The sequence below is a fragment of the Rhinoraja longicauda genome, chromosome 23 (assembly GCF_053455715.1).
Source record: "Rhinoraja longicauda isolate Sanriku21f chromosome 23, sRhiLon1.1, whole genome shotgun sequence".
Classification (NCBI taxonomy): domain Eukaryota; kingdom Metazoa; phylum Chordata; class Chondrichthyes; order Rajiformes; family Arhynchobatidae; genus Rhinoraja; species Rhinoraja longicauda.
In genome coordinates this window covers 16,220,713-16,246,671 of record NC_135975.1, presented here as the reverse complement: position 1 = coordinate 16,246,671, position 25,959 = coordinate 16,220,713, and the positions used below count along the sequence as shown (strand labels likewise).

The 25,959-nt window shown below is 44.7% G+C and overlaps 1 protein-coding gene across 3 annotated transcripts in view; it reads left to right on the top strand.

The window, feature by feature from the left end:
- Nucleotides 1-25,959, top strand: part of LOC144604905 (voltage-dependent calcium channel subunit alpha-2/delta-1-like) — a 497,845-nt gene that overhangs the window by 401,483 nt on the left and 70,403 nt on the right. For 2 of the 3 annotated variants that reach the window (XM_078419763.1, XM_078419762.1), the window contains 4 exons: nucleotides 468-529; nucleotides 2,984-3,060; nucleotides 7,882-7,942; nucleotides 10,424-10,521. In XM_078419763.1, the coding sequence (XP_078275889.1) occupies nucleotides 468-529; nucleotides 2,984-3,060; nucleotides 7,882-7,942; nucleotides 10,424-10,521 (298 nt within the window). Of the gene's footprint in view, nucleotides 1-467; nucleotides 530-2,983; nucleotides 3,061-7,502; nucleotides 7,577-7,881; nucleotides 7,943-10,423; nucleotides 10,522-25,959 lie in introns of those variants that run through there. The other variant, XM_078419764.1, reaches the window with a different exon arrangement.

Below are 25,959 nucleotides of genomic sequence, written 5' to 3'. Positions count from 1 at the left end.
GTGGGCCGAAGGGTATGTTCCCATGCTGTATCTCTAAACTAAACTAAAGAACTTAAGTAATATATGTTAGTTCCAGTGACAATTATCCCATTATTGGCCTCTTTTCTTCAGGAGCAATAGCTCTCTAACCAGTCATAAAATTAGTCCTCTCAGTTATCCCTGGAGTTGTCAGCCCTCCTGGTATCATTGGTCAAGATTTATCCCACAATCAATGGCACTAACATACTGACAATTATTCACAAAGCTCGTAATGGGGCACTTAATAAGCCACACCATTCCAACACCAGTGATCACACTTCAAAAGACCTCAATGGCTGCTAAGCATTTTGGTGATGTCTCAAGGTGGTGAAGGAGATAATATAAAGGCAATGTTCAGTTGCAGGTCACAATGCATGAATTATAATGAAGACACGGATACTGAAAATAAAGCCATATTCATTATTAATAACCTTTTCTTCTTATTTCAGCGATATATTGACAAAGGGACTCGAACGTACACTTGGACTCAAGTGAATAGCACAGATTATAGGTAAGAGTCTTCAATAATGTTTTTGAAGAATTGCTATTTAAGTTTTGTTTAACTCATTATTTCTTGGGAGGGAAACGCAGGTGATTTTAAGGACTATCATGCAATTGTCCAGAGCCGGTTTCATATGCATTTCTAGCGGGTCAGCCTTTCTGTTTGTCTTTTACATGATGCACGAGCAATGCAAAAACTTTGCAGTGAGGGATTTGGGTAAGTGACCTGCATGCTGAGCGTGCAGCAGTAAGTCACCTGAAACTATTTGTCTTCATGCCACTAGTTTCAATATTACCACAAGGCAAGTTTGTTCTCATGTCGAGTGAAGCCATGTAGGAAATGCAGATATAGGAATACTGTTTGATCAGCGAGCTTCATGTGAGCAAGGGATTTCATCGTGCCATGGTTTTTTGACAATAAACTAAATGGAATCTGAATCTGCCTTTCAGTGGAGTCCAGTTAAATTTGTGAGGGGATGAAACATGCCTCACTTCTTCATTGGTGTTGGGGTGGGGCTGAGCAGGGGTTGGTTGGTGGGGTGGTACTGAATGTCTTTCTGGGATAACGGTTAAAGTACATTGTGTATCAATGCAGAGAGATCTTTATTCGGTACCTTTCTCATGCTCAACTCGAACCTCTTGAGACTGGCACTGAAGTTATGATTTCTGGAGTCAATTTCCACACATTAGCTCTTCCAGCAGGTTGGAAAATCTGTCCTTGAACCTTACGCTCTGCTTCATGTCTGATGACCAGTTTAGGACCAAAGAGAACTACTGTGATGCAATGGCTGGGTCACAGCATGGCATCAAGACCCACACACATTTCCCATTGAAAGGAAGCACCCAGGTTGAGGTTCCGTGGTTTTTTAAAAAGGAATAATAATTATATCTCCCAATGAAAGTATTTTTTTGCCTTTCCTATTATGTTGCCATATTGATTATTTCTACTGTCACTTGAACAGAGATTAAAAAAAATGCAGGTAACTCCCAGCTAACAAGTATCTATTCTACATTTTCCTTGATCTCCATTCCCTTTGTCCTATTTTCACACCTTACGCTTATCTATATATCTCCCTCTCCCCTGACATCAGTCTGAAGAAGGGTCTCGACCTGAAACGTCACCCATTCCTTCTATCCAGAGATGCTGCCAGTTATTCCAGCATTTACTGAGTTACTCCAGCATTTTGTGTCTAACCATATCGAGTTTGGAATGAACATAATTCCTCTTGAGTTGTTGTTTTTGGAACATGTTTAGATTACTTTACATTAGAGATGCAGCATGGAAACGTCCCTTCGGACTGCCGAGTCAGCGCCAACCAGCGATCACCCGTACACTAGTTCTATGCTGCACATTAGGGACAATTTACAGAAGCCAATTAACCTACAAACCTGCACGTCTTTGTAATGTAGGGGAAAACCAGAGCACCCGGAGAAATTGCATGCAGTCGCAGGGAGGTTGTACAGTCAGGATTGAAGCCTGATCTCTGGGTCTGTAAGGCAGCAACTCTACCGCTGCTTCATCGCTCTTAAATAGATTTTAATGGTAATTAAAACCTTACTCTGTGATACTTTTAGTTCAAAACATGTTTGATTTCCAAAGATCTCCATACATCACTCTATGCAATAGCCAAATGATTGAGTCCTAAGGCTCTCCTTTAAAATGGGAGGCAGGAAGACTCAGGCAGAATTTCCCCTCATGGGCACTTATCTATGAATCAGCCTGGAACTCTCATAAAGGGTACATTGGATAAAGTTCAGCAAAGGGACATAAAGTTGATGTACTTAAACTATATGGAGTAGCATCACCTAAAACTACAACAATGAAACTTAACCCAGCAAGGACTCAGCATCTTTGGAAGAATGGGGTTGGCGGTTGGAGATGTGAATCTGAAGTAGATATGTTCATGTGAAAGGCGTTCATTGATGTTTAAGTAGATTTATTTGGCATGCAAATGAAAACATGTTCTGCTTGATGCCCACACTGGTCTGCCAACCTTCTAAGCATCAGAACAGATGGATTGGAGAATTGTGATTTTGCTGGGAATATTTCAGAACATACAGTATGAAGTGCTCAGTATCCTGTAACGTCTGAGAAGAGTGAAATAGAGCTTGAGTTCAGGTTGATCCTGAACTGTTAACTCTTTCTCTCTCCCCAGATGCTGCCTAACTTGCTGCATACTTCCAGCATATTATGTTTTTTGATTTACAGCATCTGCGTTATTTTGTCTTCAGTTCAGAGGAAATAGATTCAACCAATTTGGTTGTTTAAACATGCCTGGAAAAATTAACGTATCAAATCCTAGGTTCGCTACCACTCGTGCAAAGGAACGGATGTGGGAGCATTAATGGCAGTGTGTTTCATGTGGTAACAATGCCATCTTTTATCCATGCTGTTATTTATGTGCTAACTCCTCACTTCCAGGAATCTATTAGTTATATGACAATATCTGTCTGTTTTTTCCAGTTTGGCATTGGTGTTACCACCTTATAGTTCTCACTACATCAAAGCCAAATTAGACGAGGTTATCACTCAGGCTAAACGTAAGTATTGGAAAGGTGCTGGCTGACGTGGAAAATGCATGCAGGAGAGGGCAAAGTATTGATGCTGCAAAATAATAAAATATCTCAATAATAAAATAAAATAACATTTGAAAGTTTCTGAAAGATTAAGTAGATTGTCAGATAGATGTCTTCCATAGTGTGAAGCAATGATTCTAAAGCATTGGAGAAACAGACATGCAAGGATGTAAACGACTGCATGGATGAACTTGTAAGAGTGCTTTTTTTCTATCAAAGTTCCCTTACTGAATATGCACAATTTCCCTTGCCATGTAATTTTAGAATCATTGTACTGCTGTACCTTCTCATTCTATGCATCCATTGAAAGGTCTGTTTATAGCAGTTGATTGATAAATATCTTGTACAGAATGGCCTACTATTGTCAAATGAAAAGAAATCCAGCCATAAAATTCTTAATTATTTGCCCAGGTTTTGTATCGTAAATGTGGCCAGGCTACTGATGGCCACTGCTGTTAAGGAGTCGATTAGAAAGTAACTTTCTGGATTTCTGCCAATCCAGGAAGTCAGTGCTCAACTTTGTTGAGGAAGTTAATCGTTCTCTGCACGACAGGATAATCAGTCTAAATCAAATTTCATTTCTGCCGTGTGCAAGGAAGCCATCCTAACACAGTCTTCGAGGACATTTAAAATCACAACCCATACAGTGGTTATTGCAGCCTTTGTGCATGCGACACCCTAATGATGCATCCACATGAAACCTCCATCATTCAGTTCCAAGATCATGCACTGTGGATCTGCATGTTCTTGACCAATCTTCAATGATTTATGGATTATTTTTTGACTGATCAGAGATGACATCTTTTCCTCAATCAGTATCTGATCAAACGAAAACATCCATTTGATTCAACCAGTCTCACATCTCCTCAAAGATAATTTATACCCATCAGCTTGTTATTATTGCTGCTAGCGAGCATATGTGTTTCTGAAGTTATCACATCTTCAGCATTCCCACAGAGGGTTATTGCTTTTGCAAACAGATCTATAACCCAATTACATCTCAGAAATATTCCATCGAAACGCAATGAAGTCAATTAAGTCCTTCACAGTCTGTTAGCTCAATTACCGAAGCCAGCTCTGACTTATACGACAGAACATTTGTTGTTTTACAACATATTTTATCAATGTCACCAATATATGCCCCTAGAGTTTGTTCTGCTTCTTCATAAGCTGAGGTAGGCCAATATCTCACTGAAAAGCTCAATATAAAGCATGCATTTATAAGCCTTAGTTGTTAGTTACCCACAAAATGTGGCAGAGAAAGTTAGACCATGATCAATTTTAATTACTGATGAGCAAATTTTTTCGGCATTGAAAATTAATTTCTTCTGATTTTAATCATTATCATGGATCTTAAAAGTTTTAAACTTTTTATTTTCTGTCCCATTTATCTTAACGCTATCTTTCTCTCTCTTTAGTTCATGTTTTGTGCCCATTTTTACACTGACACACATTTCCTTGCGTATCTCTGCTATGTTCATATTCAGTTCCCGGTCTGATTGATGAAGGAGATACCCAGTAGTTCTGTTCTCTCCCCTCTGCAACCCAACAGAGGGCACTAGGCTGCTGTGACTATCGTGGCTGCCAATACAAAAGCCCCGACAGAGTCTGGCTGCAAATGCAAGAGCAAGCACCTCTTATTTGCCACTGACTGCAAGATCCAAACAGTTGCATTTTGAAGAACGATATTTCCCAAGACTTGACTTGGTTTCTAGAGTTAATTTGACTTTACCTTGAATGAATTCCACGGGGGAAATGGGCACAGAGGTGATACAAGTCTCACTCATCCACTTCCTTGTGCTTATTTTTCTTGTTTTATTTTGTACTTTAAACATTTTAAGATGAGTTGCAAAAGCAAAATAAAATAACAAATCTCCTCTTGCATGTGTAATGTCTCTGGCCTGTCAGCAGCACGATGGTATAGTCTTACACCTGCGCAAATTGTCCAACCCTTAGCAAAACCAAAGTGCCAATTAAACATGTTCCAAGGTTCCTTTTACATGTTCTTGACTTAACAGATACCCTGGCATCTATAGCACAAAATGTTATACAGGCAATCCAAAATTTCTGAAATATTTGGCTAAAATAGACAATGGAGAATAGACAATAGGTGCAGAAGGAGGCCATTCGGCCCTTCGAACCGGCACCACCATTCAATGTGATCATGGCTGATCATTCTCAATCAGTACCCCGTTCCTGCCTTCTCCCCATACCCCCTGACTCCGCCATCCTTAAGAGCTCTATCCAGCTCTCTATTGAATGCATTCAAAGAATTGACCTCCACTGCCTTCTGAGGCAGAGAATTCCACTTGATATTACACTTGATGTCCTTTCCTTGGCCTGTTACAGGGCAAGATAAATGTAACAATAGTTTGTCATGTGGGTAAGGCATGGCAATAATCTAAACCATCCATTGAAATAATTAATACAATGCTAATCACAGATCTTCACAATTGTTAATTTTCAGAGTTTGTGCTAGTTTATTGTTTTAACAGCCTTTTAAAATGTTTCTCCAGCTCGCTTGCAAACTAGACATGCATAAGCAAAGACCCGGCATGCACAACCCTATCAATTCATCCAAAACTGTTGCTGATCAGAAAAAAAATCCAAAGGTTGCAAGGAAAGTGATTTACAATCGCATAAAATCATTGGGAATTTGCACCCTGCCAGTGACTTTGAAACACTGCTTTAGTGATGGTCTACCAGGCAGATTTCTTGAAATTACACCGTCATACAGCACAGAAACAAGCCCTTCGGCCCAACTCATCCATGCCGACCAAGATGTCATGTAAGCGAGTTCCAGTGGCAGTGTTTGGCTCTAAACCGTTCCTATCCACGTATATATGTCCAATGTCTTTAAAATGCTGTTATAGTAACTGGCTCAACCACCTCCTCTGGCAGCTTGTTCCAAATACCACCATCCTCTGAGTCAAAAAGTTGCCCCTCAGGTTCCTATTAAATCTTGCCCCTCTCACCTTAAACCTGTCCTCTGATTTTTGATTTCCTTTCCCTTGACTCTATGCATTTACCCTATCCATTCCCCTCATGATTTTATACACAGCTGTAAGATCGCCCCTCAGCCTCCTGCACTCCATTGAATAGAGTTCTTGTCTGCCCAAATTCTCTCGCTAGCTCAGCCTCTCTACTCTTGGGAGTTTCCTCATCTAAGATCCATTGGCATTTCTCCATTATGTGGAGATTTATTTGGGTTTGATCGGTACGTAGCAATAGAATTCTATCACGGTCATCAATGCAGAAGACTAAATAATAATTAAGAAAATAGGACTTGATTATTGATAATGTGAGGGCTGGACCTTCAAATGTTGCATTGGGTGATGGAAACTCCTTTGACACCACATTGGCTCAGAAGATTCAAATGCTGATTGTAATGAACTGAACTCTGTTATAAGTAGCTCATTCAGATTTTTTTATATTTACACAATTCTAGCTAAACAACAGACATCTTATAAATTATGGGGTTGGACATCAGAAAATGACTGCATGGTGCATAAGACAAACACTCCTGAGTATATGGTGCACATTGTCCTTTCTGTTATATTTTACTGCTCTGGCATTCATTCAGAAGACGACCTTGTTACTGGAAATGGTCTTGCAATATTAAAGGCTCTTCAGTGCAAGTGTAAATATCACAAGCACGTACAGAGAAGCATCAACTTCAAGAATTTAAAATGCTATTTACAGGCCATGTGTAAAATTGGAAATATCAGATGAAATTCGAAATTAATCTCCTCTGGAGCATTCGATTCCTCTGGGTTTTCATCTTTGTGGAGTAGATCCCAATCCTTGCTTGTGCTCTTTAAAAGGACTGAGTTTAGATGTTGATCAATTTGATCTTCAAGATCGGCAGGAAGATTGTTGACCATGGCGTAAGTTTTAAAAACAGCCTCGCGCCCACAACTAATATTGGGATGATTTATAATGACAAAGAGGGAACAGGCACCACATGTCTGTGGCTCATCTCACTGCATCCACTTTGCAAACCACTATTTCCACATGTGATTGAAGAAACAAATTTTATTGAAAGCTGAAGTCCCTTTCACAGGGCTGCAATGCTGTTGTATTTAACACTGTGCATGATACTGTCGAGCTTTAGGGCCTTGGATACCACCAGACTTGTATTACCTTTGTGCTGGAGTACATTTTGATGCTCAGTAAACAGACCTTTAAATGATGCGGTTTCTCGAAGGTAACATTAATGGTGATCACATATAGTTTTCAGTCTGCAAGCGAGTGTGTCTTTTTCAGACTTCTACTGTGCATTAAGTCTCCCAGTATAGCACAATATTTTTATTCAAATACTCATTGAATAAAATATTGTTTTATAATCCCTTCTACTTGACCCTTTTTCCTGTTCCCTGCTTTCTCTTTCTGATGGATTCTGACAGCCAAAAGCAAGGGCAAGTATCTTTTTGTTAGTCAATTTCCTCATTGTATTGTCTTTTAAAGTATACTGTAATGCACTAGAGCTCCTACCCCTGTTGGATATTTTCCTGTGTTTATTGTGTCTGTCCTTTTATCTATTAGCTCTTGGTGTCTCATTATCATTACATTAATAGCTTTAGTTTACTTATTTTATATAATTCTTGCTTGCTGTCTGCATTTTTTTATAACGTTGCACTGCGCAATTTACTTGGATGATAAATAATTATTTTTGCAGTTTTTGATAAAAGAAATTCTCTTCCGACTGTTCAATGTCAAGATCTGGCTACGCAAAGACTACAATTGGAAGCAATAATGAGCATCTTAACAATTATTTCTTTTCAGACTTAGAGTCAATAATGCCCGATAACTTCGAAACTACAGGATATGTATATCTCGCACCAAGGTAGCTCAGTTTAATGCTTTGTTGTGAGAGCGCATGTACAGCATGACTGTTTGGGGATAGAGGGGCTTGATCTGCTGTGACTTGGGAGCTCATGGCACTGGACTAACTGATTTTGGAAGGTGTCCAGTTCCAACTTCAACAGGTTTCCGAGTTTTGGGCAGGTTTTCGAAAATGCTGAGGTGTAACTCTTGATGAAAAACATCGTTCTTCGACCTGCGTTTCATCTGTCTTGACAGGCCTAAATTCACCAGCTTTCCATCCAAAAGAAAGGATATCCCTCCTTCATTTGCAAAGAGGATTTTCAAAGCAACCAGTCACTGAATGCTCAACATTCCTAGCACAAGCAGTCATTTTTGGCAAAAATGTGGTCTTGGAAACCTGGAAATTATCCAAAGTGAGCAGTGTGCTTGAATATATCAAACTTAAAACAATTCACGTGCGTTGATTTAAGTACAAGTGACCTCGGCGATGCATTAAGATTCTACATTCACAGTAAGCAGGGACATGATCAAATAACAGAATATTCTACTGTGATAGAATTAAAGCATGGCATCATTTTAATTGCCCCACACTTATCCAATAGACAAAAACAAAAATGGAGATATAAGAAATACAGGGAATTGGTAGATTCAGAAAAGAAGCAGTATTATGAGAAATGAAACAATGTAATTCAGGGGAAAGAATCAAACATAACAGAAGTAGTAATTGAAGTAAAGAAGTCAGATTATTTTTGAAAGACTTTCAGAGAATCTATTGGAAGCAGTGATTATCTGGTTGGTCACCTGCAGCCTGGATCCTGACTGCAAGCATTAAGTTGCATTCCTGGCCCACTGACAACACAATGACCCAGCATTGACACCCGAAACACAGACGGGTTAACATTATAGATGGGACTATTAGTGCAATGGTAGAGTATCAGTCCGAATGTAACACGGAAAACTGATGATCCTTTACTGAATATAGATTTGAATCTATCCAACAAAATGAAAATAATTTCATTTCAAATAGCACCAAACTCTAAATAAGAGAAATGGAAATTTTCATAGTTAAACTGAAAAACGGATAAATATGAAGCATTTAAGTCTACACCACACGCATATCCTCATGTGTCAAGCACATGGGGAAATCAGTGAATTATATTTATGAGTGGTGTTATTGAATACGCTGCGACAGATGTCTTTCATCATCTTATTCAAATGTTTTGCAGTTTAAGCCTTTAGAGCAGCAGAAGCTATAGACTGGAGCAGGGGTGGCATTGCACAGTTCTGCCGAGCTCTGCAGACAATAGTCTCAGCCCCTATTCTGCTGCAGATATAAAATCCTTCATTTCTTGTTAAGAAACAAAGTATTTTTAGTTCTAACAGTAGCAATGCTGGTGGCAGGCTGTAGAAATTTGCTTTGATGCTGGAAAAAAAAATCTGTTTAGTCGCTGCTGAACGAGCTGTTAAGGAGATTCATTTTGTTACATTTTGATTTGCAAAATATGTGCATTTATGGCAGAGGTAATTAGCCAAATGGTTGAATACACAAGAATGTAGACGGGTCGAATCTCATGGTTATCTCAACTTTTCGTAGTTGGAACAGTGAAGGTTCGACCCAGGAATAAAATGAACAGGGTTTCCATCTGTGCCTCTTTTGGAAAGTATGGTTATGAGAGGCCAAGTGTGACTTAACTCCACCTCCCATGAATAGTCCATTCACTGCCTATGGTCATGTAAGCATGGGGCAGATATATAATGCCCTGGAATGTAGTTGTCTCCCTTCAGCGAGTGTCCGAATATTGGCTGTTACTTTAAAGAAAGCAAAATAAATACCTTAGATAAACAAGGAACTGCAGATGATGCTTTAGCACCAAATGATGGAGATGCCAAATGATGGAGTAACTCAACGGTCAGGCCTGCTGAGTTACTACAGCACTTCTGTATCTTTTTAAAATAAATGCTTTCTCTGGAACTTTGAAACCAAACTAAATTAGAACCATTTTTTCTCCCCACCCTGGTAGTGACAGCGCTAACTGCGATACTTTGTAAGTGTTCAGATGCCACAGAAAGATATAATGTGGGATGATAGGATAGTTGATTATCTAAAAAGTCGTTCTAATCCTACCTAGAAAGTTAAAGTAGTTTGGGTTTTTTTAGATAGAAAAATAGAAAATGCTCAGCAGGTCAGGCAACATCTGTGGAAAGAGAAGCAGAGTTAATGGTTCAGATTTTCGATATTGCTTACCTGTAGATGGGTAGAAAGTGGAATTGTCAACCCATTGCCGGCACCTTTCGAGCCCAGCCCTGAGAGTGTTGTTGAGTAACTAACTGTGTTTAATGTTTGTTGTGCTCTGTGTGCTGTGATGTGTACAGCCGGCTCTTGTGTGTTGTTGTCGTCAACGTTTGGTCGTGCGTACTTCCCTCTCTCATCATGGCAATGTTTGTTTACGTGTGGGAAAACCAGTATAGTGTGTGTATGTGTGTTAACAATGCCTTTCAGGGAATACTGCCATGGACTGACTCCTTCAACCAACAACACAGCGTTCCTGGAGAACTTTATTCATCTTATCGACCGGCAGACTCCCAGCTCACCGAACTGTAAGTACCGTGGGTTGATGTCTTTGGCGGTCAAAGGTTTTTTTTAAATTTGGACTGACAGGAACATGCCAAAAGATTAAAAGTTATGCTACATGCTCATAGATTAAGAACTGTAGGGCAGAAGATGTTCAATCATGCAGCAGAGAAACTGAACCTGAATTTAAAAGGCCACGTGAAAGGTTAGAGAAATTCTTGTTGAATCCCACAGCCATCTTCAAACACCACTTGTTGTGGACTGCAGACTTCCGGTTCAGCTGGATCATTTTACTAATGATTTTTGTGCAGTGGATAACTCTCTCACTGTTTCAGATTATCAGGGTACGATTGTATCCTTCATCTTTGTGACACAGACTTCAGGCTTGCAAAGCATAAAAATACACCAAATCAACTGAATTATTGATCCTAGAGCACTCCCAGCTACACTCTAAGCCAACGGATGCCAGTGAAACAATCTGGTTCAATTTCATTCATGAGAGGAATACTTACAAATCATAATGTTCAATCAAATCATAATCATGACTGCTGATTGCAGTTGGAATCAGCAGACTCGGCCGAGCAAGGGTTGATTGGTGCGGGCGTCAGGGGTTTATGGGGAGAAGGCAGGAGAATAGGGTTTGGGAGAGATAGATCAGCCATGATATAATGGCGGAATAGACGATGGGCCGAATGGCCTAATTCAGCACCTATCACTTATGAATTTATGAAGCAGATTCAGTTTTACCCCTTAATATAATTCTCAGAACTCCACTGTAATTTTCCAAACCCGATTCCTAATAGGGTGGGAAGAGAGAGCATTTCTTTAAAAATTGCTCCTTTCGAAAGTGGCAGTCAATCAAGCAGTTTGCATAGTTGACAGAGACGTAGGGTAGACAATAGACAATAGACAATAGGTGCAGGAGTAGGCCATTCAGCCCTTCGAGCCAGCACCGCCATTCAATGCGATCATGGCTGATCACTATCAATCAGTACCCCGTTCCTGCCTTCTCCCCATACCCCCTCACTCCGCTATCCTTAAGAGCTCTATCCAGCTCTCTCTTGAAAGCATCACTGATTCAGGAGGTGAAGTTCAACTTGCCATGTATTTGCCCAGAATGCTGATGGTTTTGCAGCAAAAATACAAGGCCTCATTCTATTTTAGTCAATGACAGGTATTGATGGGTTGAATTCTTGATGAACATATTTTGACGAATACAATGAGACACAGCATGTATCCAAGGAGGCAGTATTTTACTTTGCAAACCTACACATTTAAACAGTATGTTGAATCTTTCAGCTCTGGTGTAGATAGTTTATTCCCGATCACATGTGACAATGTTGTATTGCTGAAAGGAAGCAGATCACGTGATTCTTCTGTTCACAATAATGAACCCATGCATGGATATATAGAGAACGTTCATACTAAAAGTTATATTGTAGCCCAGGACAATCTTCACTATGGCAAACATACAAGGGGATTTCGTGTTCTTTGCAGTGCTATAATTATTTTTAGTTTATGAAGTAATTTAAAAAAAGATAATGCCTTGCATTTGAAGTTGGCCTTGAGGAGCCAAGTTTGCAAGCTATCTTGGAGAGAGTAATTTTCCACATTCATTCACAGGATGTGGGTGTCACTGGCAAGGCTGGCTTTGTTGGTGAGCCATTGTCTTGAACTGCTGTAACTATCATAGCAAATATGTTCCCACACTACTGCTAGGTGGGGAATTAATTATCGTCTAATAGTGAAGCCATCCCCATAGTATTGATAGCTTGTGCATTCCAAGATTCAAGGATGAAGGAGCAGTGAGATATGTCCAGGTTGGGATTAAATGCAACCAAGAATGAAACTTGGAGTTAGTGGTATTGCTGTGCATCTGTTGCCATTGTCTTTCTGGTCACCGTTTTTTTTATGGTGCTGTTATAGAATTGTGCTGAACTGTTGCATCTGTGGAATGAGCCGAAGGAAAGCCCAGGGATGGGCAGAGTGGATGTTTCCGATGGTCATCAGGCAGCCTGCTTTTTGTCAGATCAAGCTGAGCTTCTTGTGTGTTGCAAGTTGCATTACAGGATATGAATATGATTCATGGTCCCAGATACATTATTGACCCAGAGCTAATCTAAATCTTTGTCAGAGTGTCTAGCTGGACTTGGTAGATCATCCCTTCAATCTAACAGAGGGCGTTGTGTTTCTTAACCTTCCAAATTGGTATTTTTGAAGAATATGACCATGTGTTTATGGGTTTTCCACTTCCAGGCCTATCTGCGATACTTGGTTAAGATGTGCAGTACGTTCTGTGCATATTGGACTGCCAACTGTGGTACAAACTGAACATCCTGTGTGGGCTGTGGTTGTGTACTCCACTTAGAAACCGCACATCGCACCATGTTTCAAACTGCCAAGCCTGTTTCAGCTGTCAATTGGATGAGTTTAATGTTTAAGTGTCCAGTTTAAAGCTCATCATAAAGGTTGGTTCAGCCTTTAACAGACTGATAATCACAGCTGAACCATGAAGAGATAATGATTTCGGTAGAACAGTTGTTTGAACATTGTTTTACTTCAGATGTAAGTACCTCATCTGAAATGGTCACAATTACTTCCTGACTATGGGTGCTGTCTGTATGGAGTTTGTATGTTTTCGTGACCACGTGGGTTTTCTCCTGGTACTCCGGTTTCCTACCACATTGCAAAGACGTGCAGGTTTGTAGGTTAATTGCCACCTGTAAATTCCCCTGAGTGTGAAGGATAGTGCTGGTGTATGGGATGATCGCTAAAAACAAAAATAAAACTTCCTCTTTGACATTTCTAAGGTTTAATTAAATAATATTTGAAATTATTTGAAACCTGGCTGTTCCAAAAGTACATCAAAAATAATTGAAATTATGTTTTTTTTAAATCTGTTCAATAATTGTGACCCTGATGAGGGGTGCAAGAAGATGGCAGCACTTCCATTATTGAGCATTTAATGCTCTGTGACTCAATTGATTGATGCAGCTAGACAAGGAAGATGCATTATTCAGGCAAGTGATAGAAAGAGAAAAGGAACCGTGACAGAATTGAAACAATGACACTTGGCTGGGAGTGAGCCAAAGCCGATCGGCTGCATTTGTCTCTCCACTCTGACATGGTCCAATGGCAAGGTTGTCCTGGGGAATTGGCCTCTTCAATCTAGAGTCAATTAACTCAGCCCAGGATCAGCCCCATTCATTTCAGGGATTCTCAGGTTGGGTACAGGAACAGATATTTTTCAGTTGTTTTCCTTCAGTTTAGTTTAGTTTAGTTGAGAGACACAGCATGGAAACAGGCCTTTCGACCCACCGAGTTCACACTGACCATCGCCTGTTCACATCAGTCCCATGTCACCCCACTTGCTCATCCACTCCCTACACTCTCGTGGCAATCAACAAAGACCATTTAATCCACAAACCTACACATCTTTAGGATGTGGGAGGAAACCAGAGCACCCAGAGGAAATCTACGCGGTCACAGGGAGAAGGTGCAAAATCCGTACAGACAGCACCCAAGGTCAGGATCGAACCCAGATCTCTGACAGTGTGAGGCAGCAGCTCTACCAGCTGCACCACTGTGCCACGCACTGCTCCGCTGCCACGCACTGCACCGCTGCCATACACTGCATCACTGTGCCATGCACTGCATCACTGTGCCATGCACTGCATCACTGTGCCACGCACTGCACCGCTGCCACGCACTGCACTGCTGTACCACGCACTGCACCGCTGCCACGCACTGCACCACTGTGCCACGCACTGCACCGCTGCCACGCACTGCACCGCTGCCATGCACTGCACCACTGTACCACGCACTGCACCACTGCCACGCACTGCACCGCTGCCACGCACTGCACCGCTGCCACGCACTGCACCACTGTCACGCACTACTACGCTGTACCATGCACTGCACCGCTGCCGCGCACTGCACCACTGCCACGCACTGCACCACTGTGCCATTCACTGCACCGCTGCCATGCACTGCTCCACGCACTGCACTGCTGCCACACACTGCATCACTGCCACGCACTGCACCGCTGTGCCACTTGTTTAATTTAATGTAATGTTCTATTAACTTGCAAAGGTTCTAGACTGTTTTAATCAACTTGATAAACTTCTTTTTTTTTTTTTTTTCTAAATAACTTTTATTTAAATTATGTATAACATTTTAGCAGTTCAAACAATATCTCAATATCAGAGACAATTAAAAACTACAAAACAGGCCCAATGATATTCATGCAATGCTAAAGTTAACTTTAAGAGTTTCTCAAGCTGTTCTAAGAGTTAAATTAGAAAACAAGGAATTGCAGATGCTGGAGTAACTCAGCGGGTCAGGCAGCATCTCTGGAGAACATGGATAGGTGATGTTTTGGGACATTTCTTTTCCTCCCACTAAAATCAGTCTGAAGAAGGGTCCCTTTCACCTTCCCATGTTCTCCACAGATGATGCCTGACCCACAGAGTTACTCCAGCACTTTGCGACTTTTTTGTCAAATAATTAAATTGTTTGCCAAATATATCCAGCCTGACCAAGCAAGCGTGAACAGGCGCTTTTGGTCTATGAAAGGCAGCCTTCTGCTGGGGACGGTAATTGTTCCAAACAGCAGATACTAATCCCCTTATAAAAATAGAGGTCAGAGTCCTAGTACTAACAGGCCAGTAAATCTTACTCCATTTTGAAATCTGATGGAGTACCAAGTCACCAGCATGAATATCTCACAAGTCTTCAATGTGCACATGAGTAAAACTTCCTGTATTCTGTCCTGCATAAGCAAATAAACAACAGCTCAGGGCTTTCTCTAAAATTATTTTGATTGCATTATTTGGAGAAACCTGGAGCAAACTCGTAAATCTGCTGTTGCTGAAGTATGGAAATATTTCCAGTGGTGTTCTTCAGGGATGGATTTATTTGTGTATCCTGCCCTCCAGTTAAAATTTACGATGAGGCCATTTCCTGTTTCTACTGGAAATAAAATAATTTTTTTGTCATTTGACTAAAGAAAATATACCGCTGGTGAGTTGTAAGGTACTGCTGGGAAATCAAAACTCCTGCAAACCTGCCTGCGAGCTACTTGTTTACTGCTGTCAGTGGGGAGATGTTGCAGTTTGTCCAAGAAACGGTGTTGCACAAAATTGAAGCGAGCTGTCATCGATGTCTGATTGTACAAAATGGAGGTCCCCGTATGAAACCAGGCCCCACACAGGTGCAGTGGGAATGTCTAAGGTCTGCTCCATCAGTTGTGAGCTTAGTTTAGTTTTGAGATACAGAGCGGAAACGGGTCCTTCGGCCCACTGAGTCAGCGCCGACCAGCGATCCCTGCACACTAACGCTAACCTACACACACTAGGGACAATTTACAGTTATACCAAGCCAATTAACCTACAGACCCGTACGCCTTTGAGATGTGGGAGGAAACTGGAGATCCCAGAGAAAACCCACGCAGGTCACAGGGGGAAGGTACAAAGTCCGTACAGACAGCACCCGTAGTCAGGATCGAACCCTGTTCTCTGGCGCAGCAACTCTACCGCAGCGCCACAAGAGCTGTTGCAAAAACTACTTGGCAGAACAAATCCAAGCTTGGGACGTCCTTTGAAGGGAAATAGAGCCACTCATTAACTGTCGTGGATCATATAGTTTAAGACACAGTGAATTTAATTGCGCAATATGAATGAACAAACTGTTAAGTTTTTTCGTTTTGGAGGCACAGGAAAAGGGACTCGACCCAAAACGCCGCCTGTCTATTCCCCCCGCAGATGCTGCCTGACCCGCTGAGTTCCGCCAGCACTTTGTGTTTTGCTCAATCTTCGTGTTTTGTCAGGTTTATCCTCAATGAAATGTTTTGGCCATCTTGAGATTGAAATGTACCACTTGACATGGATTTCAGTGTGTTGCAATGTAAAATATAAATCATTGGCTATGATCACATTGAATGGCGGTGCTGGCTCCAAGGGCCGAATGGCCTACTCCTGCACCTATTGTCTAAGCCTCGTTGTACCGGGAAGAGGTCAATATCACACATAATTTTTTTTACTCTACGTAATGTGGGCTGGTTACACTAAGTAGCTGCAATGTAATTTCAGGAGCTGTGTGAAATCTGAGGACAATTCGGCTGTCTGCAGTGGGCTGGCTGAGTTTAATTTTCTCACCTCCTTGAGAGTGCTGGGGAAACATTTGACCCTTGTGTGCACTTCTTGTCTCTCTTGTGGTTACTGGACATCTGCACTTAGATTCCAAGTAGGTTACTGAAGAATTTCTTCCACCGCTCAACATAAATACCACTGATCATTGTCATTGTTGGCCATTTTGAAATGTTTCCACCTACACTTGGCATGGTCTTACTTCATAATAATAATTTTGGATGCATGTTGATCAATATGCATTTCAGTTCACATTTCAGCCTGTGCTACATGTGCACTGGAAGCTATGAATTTCCATTCTTGCATTTCTCTGAGACCAGACTGAGTTCAGATTCAATCACATTCAAAGATATCATGAAATATTTACCAAAGATAGACACAAAAAGCTGGAGTATCTCAGCGGGTCAGACAGCATCTCTGGAGAAAAGGAATAGGTGACGTTTCCGGTCGAGACCCTTCTTCTGGACTTCAATAGATCATGAATTATGATGCAATAACCACCAGTTCAATCTACTATTGACTACAATTCTTTTTTGCCATGATTTTCTGAACATTATTTCCATAGTTCCTGTCATCCTTTGAATTTATTTATCTTTGGTTTGATCTCCAAGATGAATGGAACTGCTTAGTGGGAACTGCCAGCTCCCATGTTGTGCCAGGCAACTCTGGTTCTCCCCGCTTCTCCCACCACTCTCAGCCCCAGTTGTGCTCACTTGTACCGGTTACCCAAGTCTTCATCATCAGTGTCACCCCCAATCCCCTAAAGTCCAGCCTATAAGCTTAAAGGCAGAGATAGACAAATTCTTGATTAGAACAGGTGTGAAGCGTTATGGGGAGAAGGCAGGGTAAAAGGGATTACCGAAGATAGACTCAAAAGGCAGAGGTCAGCCATGATTGAATGGCGGAGTAGACTTTTTGTGGGCCGAATGGCCCAATTCTCCTGTAACTTGTGAATTTGTGAAGCTAGGATGCGTATGTTGTGCTCATTCCAATTGCCCCCAGCCTCTGAGGATAAAGTGGTAAGGGACTGTGGATGGAACTGGGTCAAGATTGGTGTTTATCTGGAAGCACAGGGAGGCACTTGCAGTGGGATTAGTGGGGTAAACAGTGAATAATTGTGGTCTTTCTTCCCTGCCCATCACTACCACCCCTTTTCCAGGTTGCCTTATGGCCTTGCTATCACAGTGGTTGTGTTGAAATGAACTTCCATAGCCATTGGGTGTTCATCCCGTTTTTAACGATCAGTTCTTCAGTTTCTGGTGCTTCACATTTTCACTGCATGAAATGGAATGATGGAAGTGTGAGGGACAGGCACGGATGACTGATGCCCACAAACAACCTGCACAGAAGAGGACAACCCATTTCGGTGCTACTATCATGGGCAGAGGCTTTCCTCAGAGCTGCTGCCCCTTGAAGCCTCGTTCCTTTGTGCATCAAACCAAAGTTAGACTGACAAAGTGGCAGCAATTCTCAGCAAATGCTTGCTCAGTGTTTCCCACAGAATCCTGGTTGTGGATTTGGTGCAGTGCAGGGGATGGCGGGCCTGGGGGCTGGTCAGGTGTCGCATGGACAAGGGAGAAGGAGTGGGCATAGCCAGGGGGACAGAACAGATTCATGGATAGTGTAGATCAGTGCATGTTCCTTTAACATAGTGACCTCACCACTACTAACCACTCCCCATTGTCTCTGGTATAATTGTAACTTCCCCACCTCCAGCTCGCTCTCTAGTGCCAGTGATGACCACGGACAGCTAGGGCATAATGTATGTGTAGTGTCATTAATAAACTTATATAGTAAAAGACTCTGCCTACGAGTGGCATCCTTTTACATGGTGTCAGATCGGTAGACTTGCGTCTCCTGTTTATCGGTTTTTAGTTTATCATTTGTTTCTCCCAATTGTGTCCCCTCCTTCCACTTTGCCATGTCTTCCTCGTGTCGTCGTCCGGACACGCTCGTGTTCGATGAGGACATAGTGCACCGCTGGACTGTCTTCCAGCGGGACTACGAACACTATATAGCGATTGCCTATCCTGATGCAACTGCTGCGATAAAAGCTCACCTGCTCCTCAACCTGGCTGGTCCGGAGGCAATGGAACGCTATGCGTCGTTCCAATTCGTCCCTCCGGAGGACCGCAACGACCCGGTATGTCTCATGGCTAAGTTCACTGCCCTGTGCGATATACCCACCAATAACATTATCGAACGTTTCAAATTTTTCTCGCGGCGTCAGACTCCAGGGGAGCACGTTGACGCCTTCATTGCATCTTTACGACATATGGCTCGGCGGTGCCGCCTTCAAACGATTACACCCGACGAGATGATCAGGGACGTCCTGGTCAACGGTCTCCTAAACTCTAAGCTGCGGGATGAGCTCCTGATGAAGCCTGACCTGTCGCTGACGGACGCCATACATGCCGCACGCATGGCCTCTGCTGTTGGCTCAGTATCTCGGCCGGCGCCCCAGGACATAAATTTCACCGGCCGCCGGCGATTGAATGACCCGCAGACCCGGGTCGCCCCCTCCGCGCCCGCTATGGTCACCCCTCGCAGATGCCCAAACTGCAACTTCTCGTCACACAGGTATAACGTTTGCCCAGCGCAGGGCAAAACTTGTAATTCCTGCGGGAAGCAGAACCATTTTTCTGCAGCTTGTCGTTCTCGTGGGAGACCTGTCCCTGCTCCTAGAGGGAGTCTAAACAACCTTGCCAACGATGATAGCGAAACCGGTTCCCGGAACCAACATGAGGTACTCCATGGCTCAGATACGACTTCCTCCCATGGAAACTCTCTGGTGTTTTCGCTCTTGGGAGCACCTGCATTGATAACGGATCCATCCGTGCATGTTACAGTCAATGGACACTCCTTCCCTGCCAAGGTCGATACTGGGGCGTTTGCAAATGTTATGTCTGTGCGCCTCTTCGAGCAGATAAGTTCGGGGGAGAGGGTTACTCCTGACAACTCCCGCCTCCATGCCTATGGGGGAGGCGTTCTGATTGCCGTGGGAAAGGCAACGGTTATCTGTACTGTTCTGGAGACCTCTCGGCCCCTCACGTTCCTCCTGCTAGCATCTGAAAACGTCACCCTGCTGGGCGCCCGTGCATGCCAGGACTTTGGTTTGGTCTCATTTCACCGCGACATCCACCTGGTGCAGGCCCCCATGGACCCCCTGATCGAGTACCCTGACCGATTTGATGACGTCCTGGGGAAGCTGCCCTGTGCCTACAAGATCGTTGTGGACCCGGGGGTCGACCCAGTGGTCAGACCGGCCCACCGTGTGTCTTTTGCCATGAAGGGCCGCGTGGAGTCCACACTACGTGGCATGGTGGACATGGGCATCCTCAAGGAGGTGAGTGCCCCCACCCAGTGGGTCTCCACCATGGTGGTCGCTGCCAAGAAGGACGCGAGCGAGATCAGGATCTGCATCAACCCCAAGGACCTGAACCTGGCTATTAAACGCCCGCACTACCCCATGCGGACGGTGGAGGACGTCGCGGCACAGGTCGGTCCAGCCACGGTTTTCTCGGTCCTGGATGCCAAGAGCTCCTTTTGGCAGATACCGCTGGATGCACGTTCCTCCTTCCTGACCACCTTCAGCACACCGTTCGGCAGGTTCCGTTTCCTCCGCATGCCTTTTGGGATCAACTCGGCAAGCGAGGTTTTTCAGCGTACGATGGAGCAGCTGTTTGCTGGGTTGCCGTGCGCCATCATCGTGGATGACATCTTGGTGTACGGGAGGGACGTCGCTGAGCATGACCGACACCTCCGCCAGGTCCTGGACAAGGCTCGTGAGATCAACCTCAAGCTTAATCGAAGGAAGTGTCGGTTCCGCGTTGAGGAAGTCACCTACGTCGGCCACGTTTTCACGGCGGGTGGCCTGAAGCCAGACCCCGCGAAGACGGCGGCGATCACCGAAATGCCCGCTCCCACTGACGTGCCCGGCCTGCAGCGCTTCCTGGGCATGGTCAACTACTTGGGTAAGTTCATACCCGACCTCAGCGAACTGAGTGCCCCCCTGAGGGAGCTGACCAAGAAGGACAATGCCTGGGTCTGGCTCCCGCACCACCAATCGGCCTTCGTGGCCCTGAGGTCCAGACTCGCACGGACCCCGACTTTGCAGTTTTTCGACCTGAACAGGCCAATTGTCCTCACCTGCGATGCATCTCGGTTCGGCCTTGGTGCTGCCTGCCTGCAGCTCTACGACGACCGACAGCTGCCCGTCTCCTATGCCTCTCGCACAATGACCCCTGCTGAACAGCGCTACGCGCAGATTGAAAAGGAGCTCCTTGCCGTGGTGTTCGCGTGCTCCAAATTCAGAGACTACGTTCTGGGAAAAACTTTCACCATCGAAACAGACCACCAGCCGCTGGTCTCTATTTTAAACAAGCCCATCCACGCAGCCTCGTCCCGCTTGCAGCGAATGATGCTGCAGCTGCAGCGTTTTACATTCGAAATCGTGTACCGCAAAGGCAAGGAGATGTTCGTGGCAGACACTTTGTCCCGTGCCCCACTACCTTCCATTTCCCGCCATCCGTACGAATCGGCTGACCTGATGGTGTTGAACGTCAACATCGTTCCATCTTGGCAGATGCAGTCCCTGGTCACACACACTGCCGCTGATCCGAACCTTCAACAGCTTAAGGGCGTCATCCGCCGTGGCTGGCCTGAACGACGGTCTTCCCTGCCGGCTGGTGCCGTGCCCTACTTCCTGGTTCGGGATGAACTGGTGCTGCACGCGGGCGTGGTGGTGAAGGGTCACAAGGTTGTGGTGCCGGCTGCGCTGCGAGATCACTACTTCCACACTGCCCACAACGGACACCCAGGGGTGGAGGCCACGTTATCCCAGGCCCAAGCACAGTTTTACTGGCCTGGCATGGTCAAGGAGATCCGGGACAGGGTCTCCGCCTGCGCTGCCTGCAACAGCCTATTACCTCATCAGCAGCGCCAGCCTCTCCTGCAGCAGCCGGCTCCCGAGTTGCCATGGATGGCTGTTGCCGCCGATATTTTCGAGTGGCGTGGCAAACACTACCTGGTCTTGGTGGACTCCTACTCCAGCTGGTTCGAGGTGGACCTGCTGCCGTCCCTCACGTCTGCTGCCGTCATCGGGAAGCTTCGCCGCCACTTCTCTACCTTTGGTTCCCCGGCATCTCTCCAGTCCGACAACGGCAGCCAGTTTACCAGCGCCGAGTTTGCTGTTTTCGCAAATCGGTGGAACTTCCGCCACATCACCAGCAGCCCCGAGTACCCGCAAAGCAATGGACTTGCAGAGCGCGCTGTCCGCAGCGCTAAGGAACTGATGGAACGTTGCCGGCTTGACAGTTCGGACTTGTACCTTGCCCTCCTCAACCTCCGCAACATCTCCCGGGACCCCGCGCTCGGTTCCCCTGCCCAGCGCCTCATGTCCCGCACCACTAGACCCCCTATCCCCGTCTCCCAGCAATCCCTGCAACCCACGGCTCGGAGCCCTGCCGCTGTCAGGGAGCGCATCACTGAAAAGCAGCTCATTCAGAAGCGCTCCTTTGACAGGTCGTCCCGTCCCCTTCCACCTTTGTTCGCTGGCCAGGTTGTCCGGATGGAGTCGACCTCCGGTCACCACCGGCTGGCCGTGGTCGTCGGCAATGCTGACTCTCCACGGTCGTACCTGGTCAACTACGAGGGCACCGTGTACCGTCGTACCCGCCAGCACCTGATGCTGGTAAACGAGCCTGCACCGCCTCCCGCGATCCCGTATTCACCTCCCGTCCAGTCCGCGGTGCCTGATGTGCCTCCTGCTCCGGTACATCCGCAGTCGCCCCAGCCACCTTCCCCTCCCTCGCCTGCGCGTGCATCGCTTCCCAGTCCTCCTCCTTCCCCTGGTTCCCCAGCCTCTGTACCCGCACCCGTTCATGCTGCCCCTTCGACCGGAGGGGATGGTGGGTTGCGCACCCGCTCTGGGAGAGTGGTCAGGCCGCCTGTCCGGTACGGTGTGTACGAGTAGTCTGCTTGTAGTTTGAGCCTAGCGCATGAGCCGTGGTCACTTTGTTTCCAAGAGGAAGGATGTAGATCAGTGCATGTTCCTTTAACATAGTGACCTCACCACTACTAACCACTCCCCATTGTCTCTGGTATAATTGTAACTTCCCCACCTCCAGCTCGCTCTCTAGTGCCAGTGATGACCACGGACAGCTAGGGCATAATGTATGTGTAGTGTCATTAATAAACTTATATAGTAAAAGACTCTGCCTACGAGTGGCATCCTTTTACAGATAGGGTGTCTACTCGGGAGAGTGAAAGGACTGAAGCAGTTCCCTGTGTAAAACATGCCAGCAATGGTGGCCATCTTGTTGTGCTGCGCACGGCTCGGTCGCGGGGCCTTCCACCGCCCGGTTCGGCCGCGAGACGTCTCAGCGCCCGGTGCGATTCGGCCGCGGGGACTTCCATCCCCTTGCGGGGACTGTGCGGGTCGGTCGGGGACGAGCTGTCTGTCCGTGGGCGTGGGGAAGAGAGTGGAAGTTTTGTTGCCTCCATCACAGTGAGGGGGTGTTTGGAGTCACTGTGATGGACGTTTGTGTTGGGGTCATGTGTCTTGTGTTCTTTTTTGTGTGTGACTGCTATGTAGTTTCGTTCGGTACCTTGGTACCGAATGACAAATAAAGCTCTGTTGAACTGTTGAACTGTTGAACTATTACTCATCAGATAACTTGAAAAATGAATTCCTTCTGAATGATATGAAATAAGAATTACATAAGGCTGCTACAATTTACAAAATTTTGTTTTCCTTAAAGACCTGAGTTTAGGTTGATTGCAAACAGTGCATGAAACGCTAACTGATCTGGAAGTCAGACTGACTCCAGATGCTGCCACAAACTCATTGGCATGCAGTTGCACACGCAGTCCTCACTCACCCCTTCCAAATGCTGCACACAGCTCAGCAGAGGTAGTTCTTAATTGGAATTGTAGATTTGTGGAAATTGCAACTAATTAGAATAACAAATCATTCTGATCTGTGGGGAAATAATAGAGAGTTTTTAAATTTCTGCTGGTAGCAGTGGAAGTATTAGCAGTTTAAAGAAAGTTTAAAATGATTTAAGTTTTTTGCGGATCAGAAATTTTTGAAGACTTGGCTCTAGAGGATTAGGACAATGTTTCCAATTTACTGCTGCTGCTGTTCAATACAAGTTTATGGAGACGAATCGTTGGGTATGGAGAGCTCATTAAATAGCCAGTATTCTGTTTTTAAGACAAATGGCTTTAAATAATACAAAACAATTACTTTAAAAAATGTTACCATGTGAGCTGGTAATATTTCTGACCTGTACTTGCCACTGTTTGGTAGTCCATGGGTCTAGGAAGTGCTAGTGGTAGCAGTGGGGCAGGGATCCTTAGTTCCAGTATTTTTCTTGTAGTTCCGGTGCAGATATTTTATCCCCCCCATCTTTGCCTTTGCCCTCTCTCGCATTCCATTTACGATTATGCTCTTTCTGCTCTTCCCTGAATGCAGCCTTTTCGATTGCTTTCTGTGTTGCTTCATTTCTCTGCTGATTTTCTCTCACCGCACTCCCTGTTCAGTAAAGGAATTTGCTGCCTGAATATTTAAGCATTGGCTGTAAGAATTTGCAATGGTGCATTTCAATTTCCAGTTATTGGAGCCAAGACTGCCTGTTTATACTCTGGCGCAGGTTGAGTTTGCATCTGTTTTGGGCAAATTTGATTTTAAGTGATGCTTTATCATTTGCAATCAGTGTTTTAGATGGCCATTGCCTTGCCATAACTATGTTGCAGTCAGGACAATAGCCTCCTCTTGAATGTCACTAAAACAAAGGAGCTGATTGTGGACTTCAGAAGGGCTAAACATCCAAGGACGTACACGCCACTGGAGATAAATGGGTCTATTGTGGATAGGGTGAGCAATTTCAAATACTTGGGAGTCCGCATCTCAGAGGATCTGACGTGGGCAACGCACATTGCCGCACTGGTGGGTAAGGCTAAGCAGCGCCTTTACCACCTTAGACAACTGAGGAAATTCAGAGTGTCGCTGAGGATCCTCCATTGCTTCTACTCTGGGGCTGTAGAGAGCATCCTGTCCGGCAACATTACAGTCTGGTTTGGGAACAGCTCTGCCCAGGACAGGATGGCCCTGCAGAGAATAGTGCGTTCGGCAGAACGCACCATGGGAACTACACTCGTCCCCCTGCAGGACCTATACATCAGGAGGTGCAGATCCAGAGCAAGCAAGATCATGAGGGACCCCTGCCACCCCAGTAACGGACTGTTCCAGATGCTACGGTCAGGCAAACGCCTCCGCTGTCACGCTGTGAAAACGGAGAGGATGAGACGGAGCTTCTTCCCACAGGCCATCAGGACTGTCAACTTTGATAACCCCAGAGACTAAATTTTTGTCGACACTTTTTGTGCTATGTTTAGTAACTTATTAACTTTATTTATATGCTGTAACTGTAATTATTTTTGTGCACAACCCGCAGGCATTGCCACTTTCATTTCACTGCACATCGAGTATGTGTATGTGACAAATAAATTTGACTTGACTTGACTAAATACTAGTGAGGTGCTCTCAACAGTGTAGCCCTTGAGATGCCCTGAAAATCTCAAGAATGTTCCTTCGATCAGTTTTGCTTGGTGTGGGTTCCCCATTGTCAATCAAAATGCTGACACAGACTATTCAATCCTTGATGTTTCATAGACATCAAAGTACCACGAGGCAAACAGCCTGAAGCATTGGGTTCGTTTTTTTCCTTCAACTACTCATTCGTGGAATCGGGACAAACATTCATTGTTCAATCCTAATTCCCCTGGAGAAGTTTGTGCAATGGTGCAATGGTCTGTATGATTAAGGACCCCCTGCAGTGTGGATAGGGAGTTCCAGGAATGGGCTCTAGAAATGATGAAGGATCAACGATACATTTCTAAATCAGAATGGTGTGAGACTTAGGAAGGTGCTTGGAATGGACTGTTTTTCCCAAGTGCCTGCTGCCCTTATTCTTCTCAGCAGGTGAGATGGTAGATGTGGATGGTGCTGCCCAAAACACCAAGGTTGATTGCTGTAGTGCTTTCTGTTGGTAATGCACACTGCAGTCACAGTGAATTGTGAGTAGACACCATCAATTTTAAGAAAAGTGTTTAAGGTTGTGAAGCACGTTGCTTGCCACATCAGACCAAGCCTGAAAGTTGTCTAGATCTTGCTACAAATGCTACACATTGATAGTGCTGCTACCTCTCAAATCCACAGCAAAGCTATGTCGCTAGCAATAATGTTCATAAGATCATAAGTGATTAGGAGTAGAATTTGGCAATTTTCCCCATCAAACCATTCAATCATGGCTG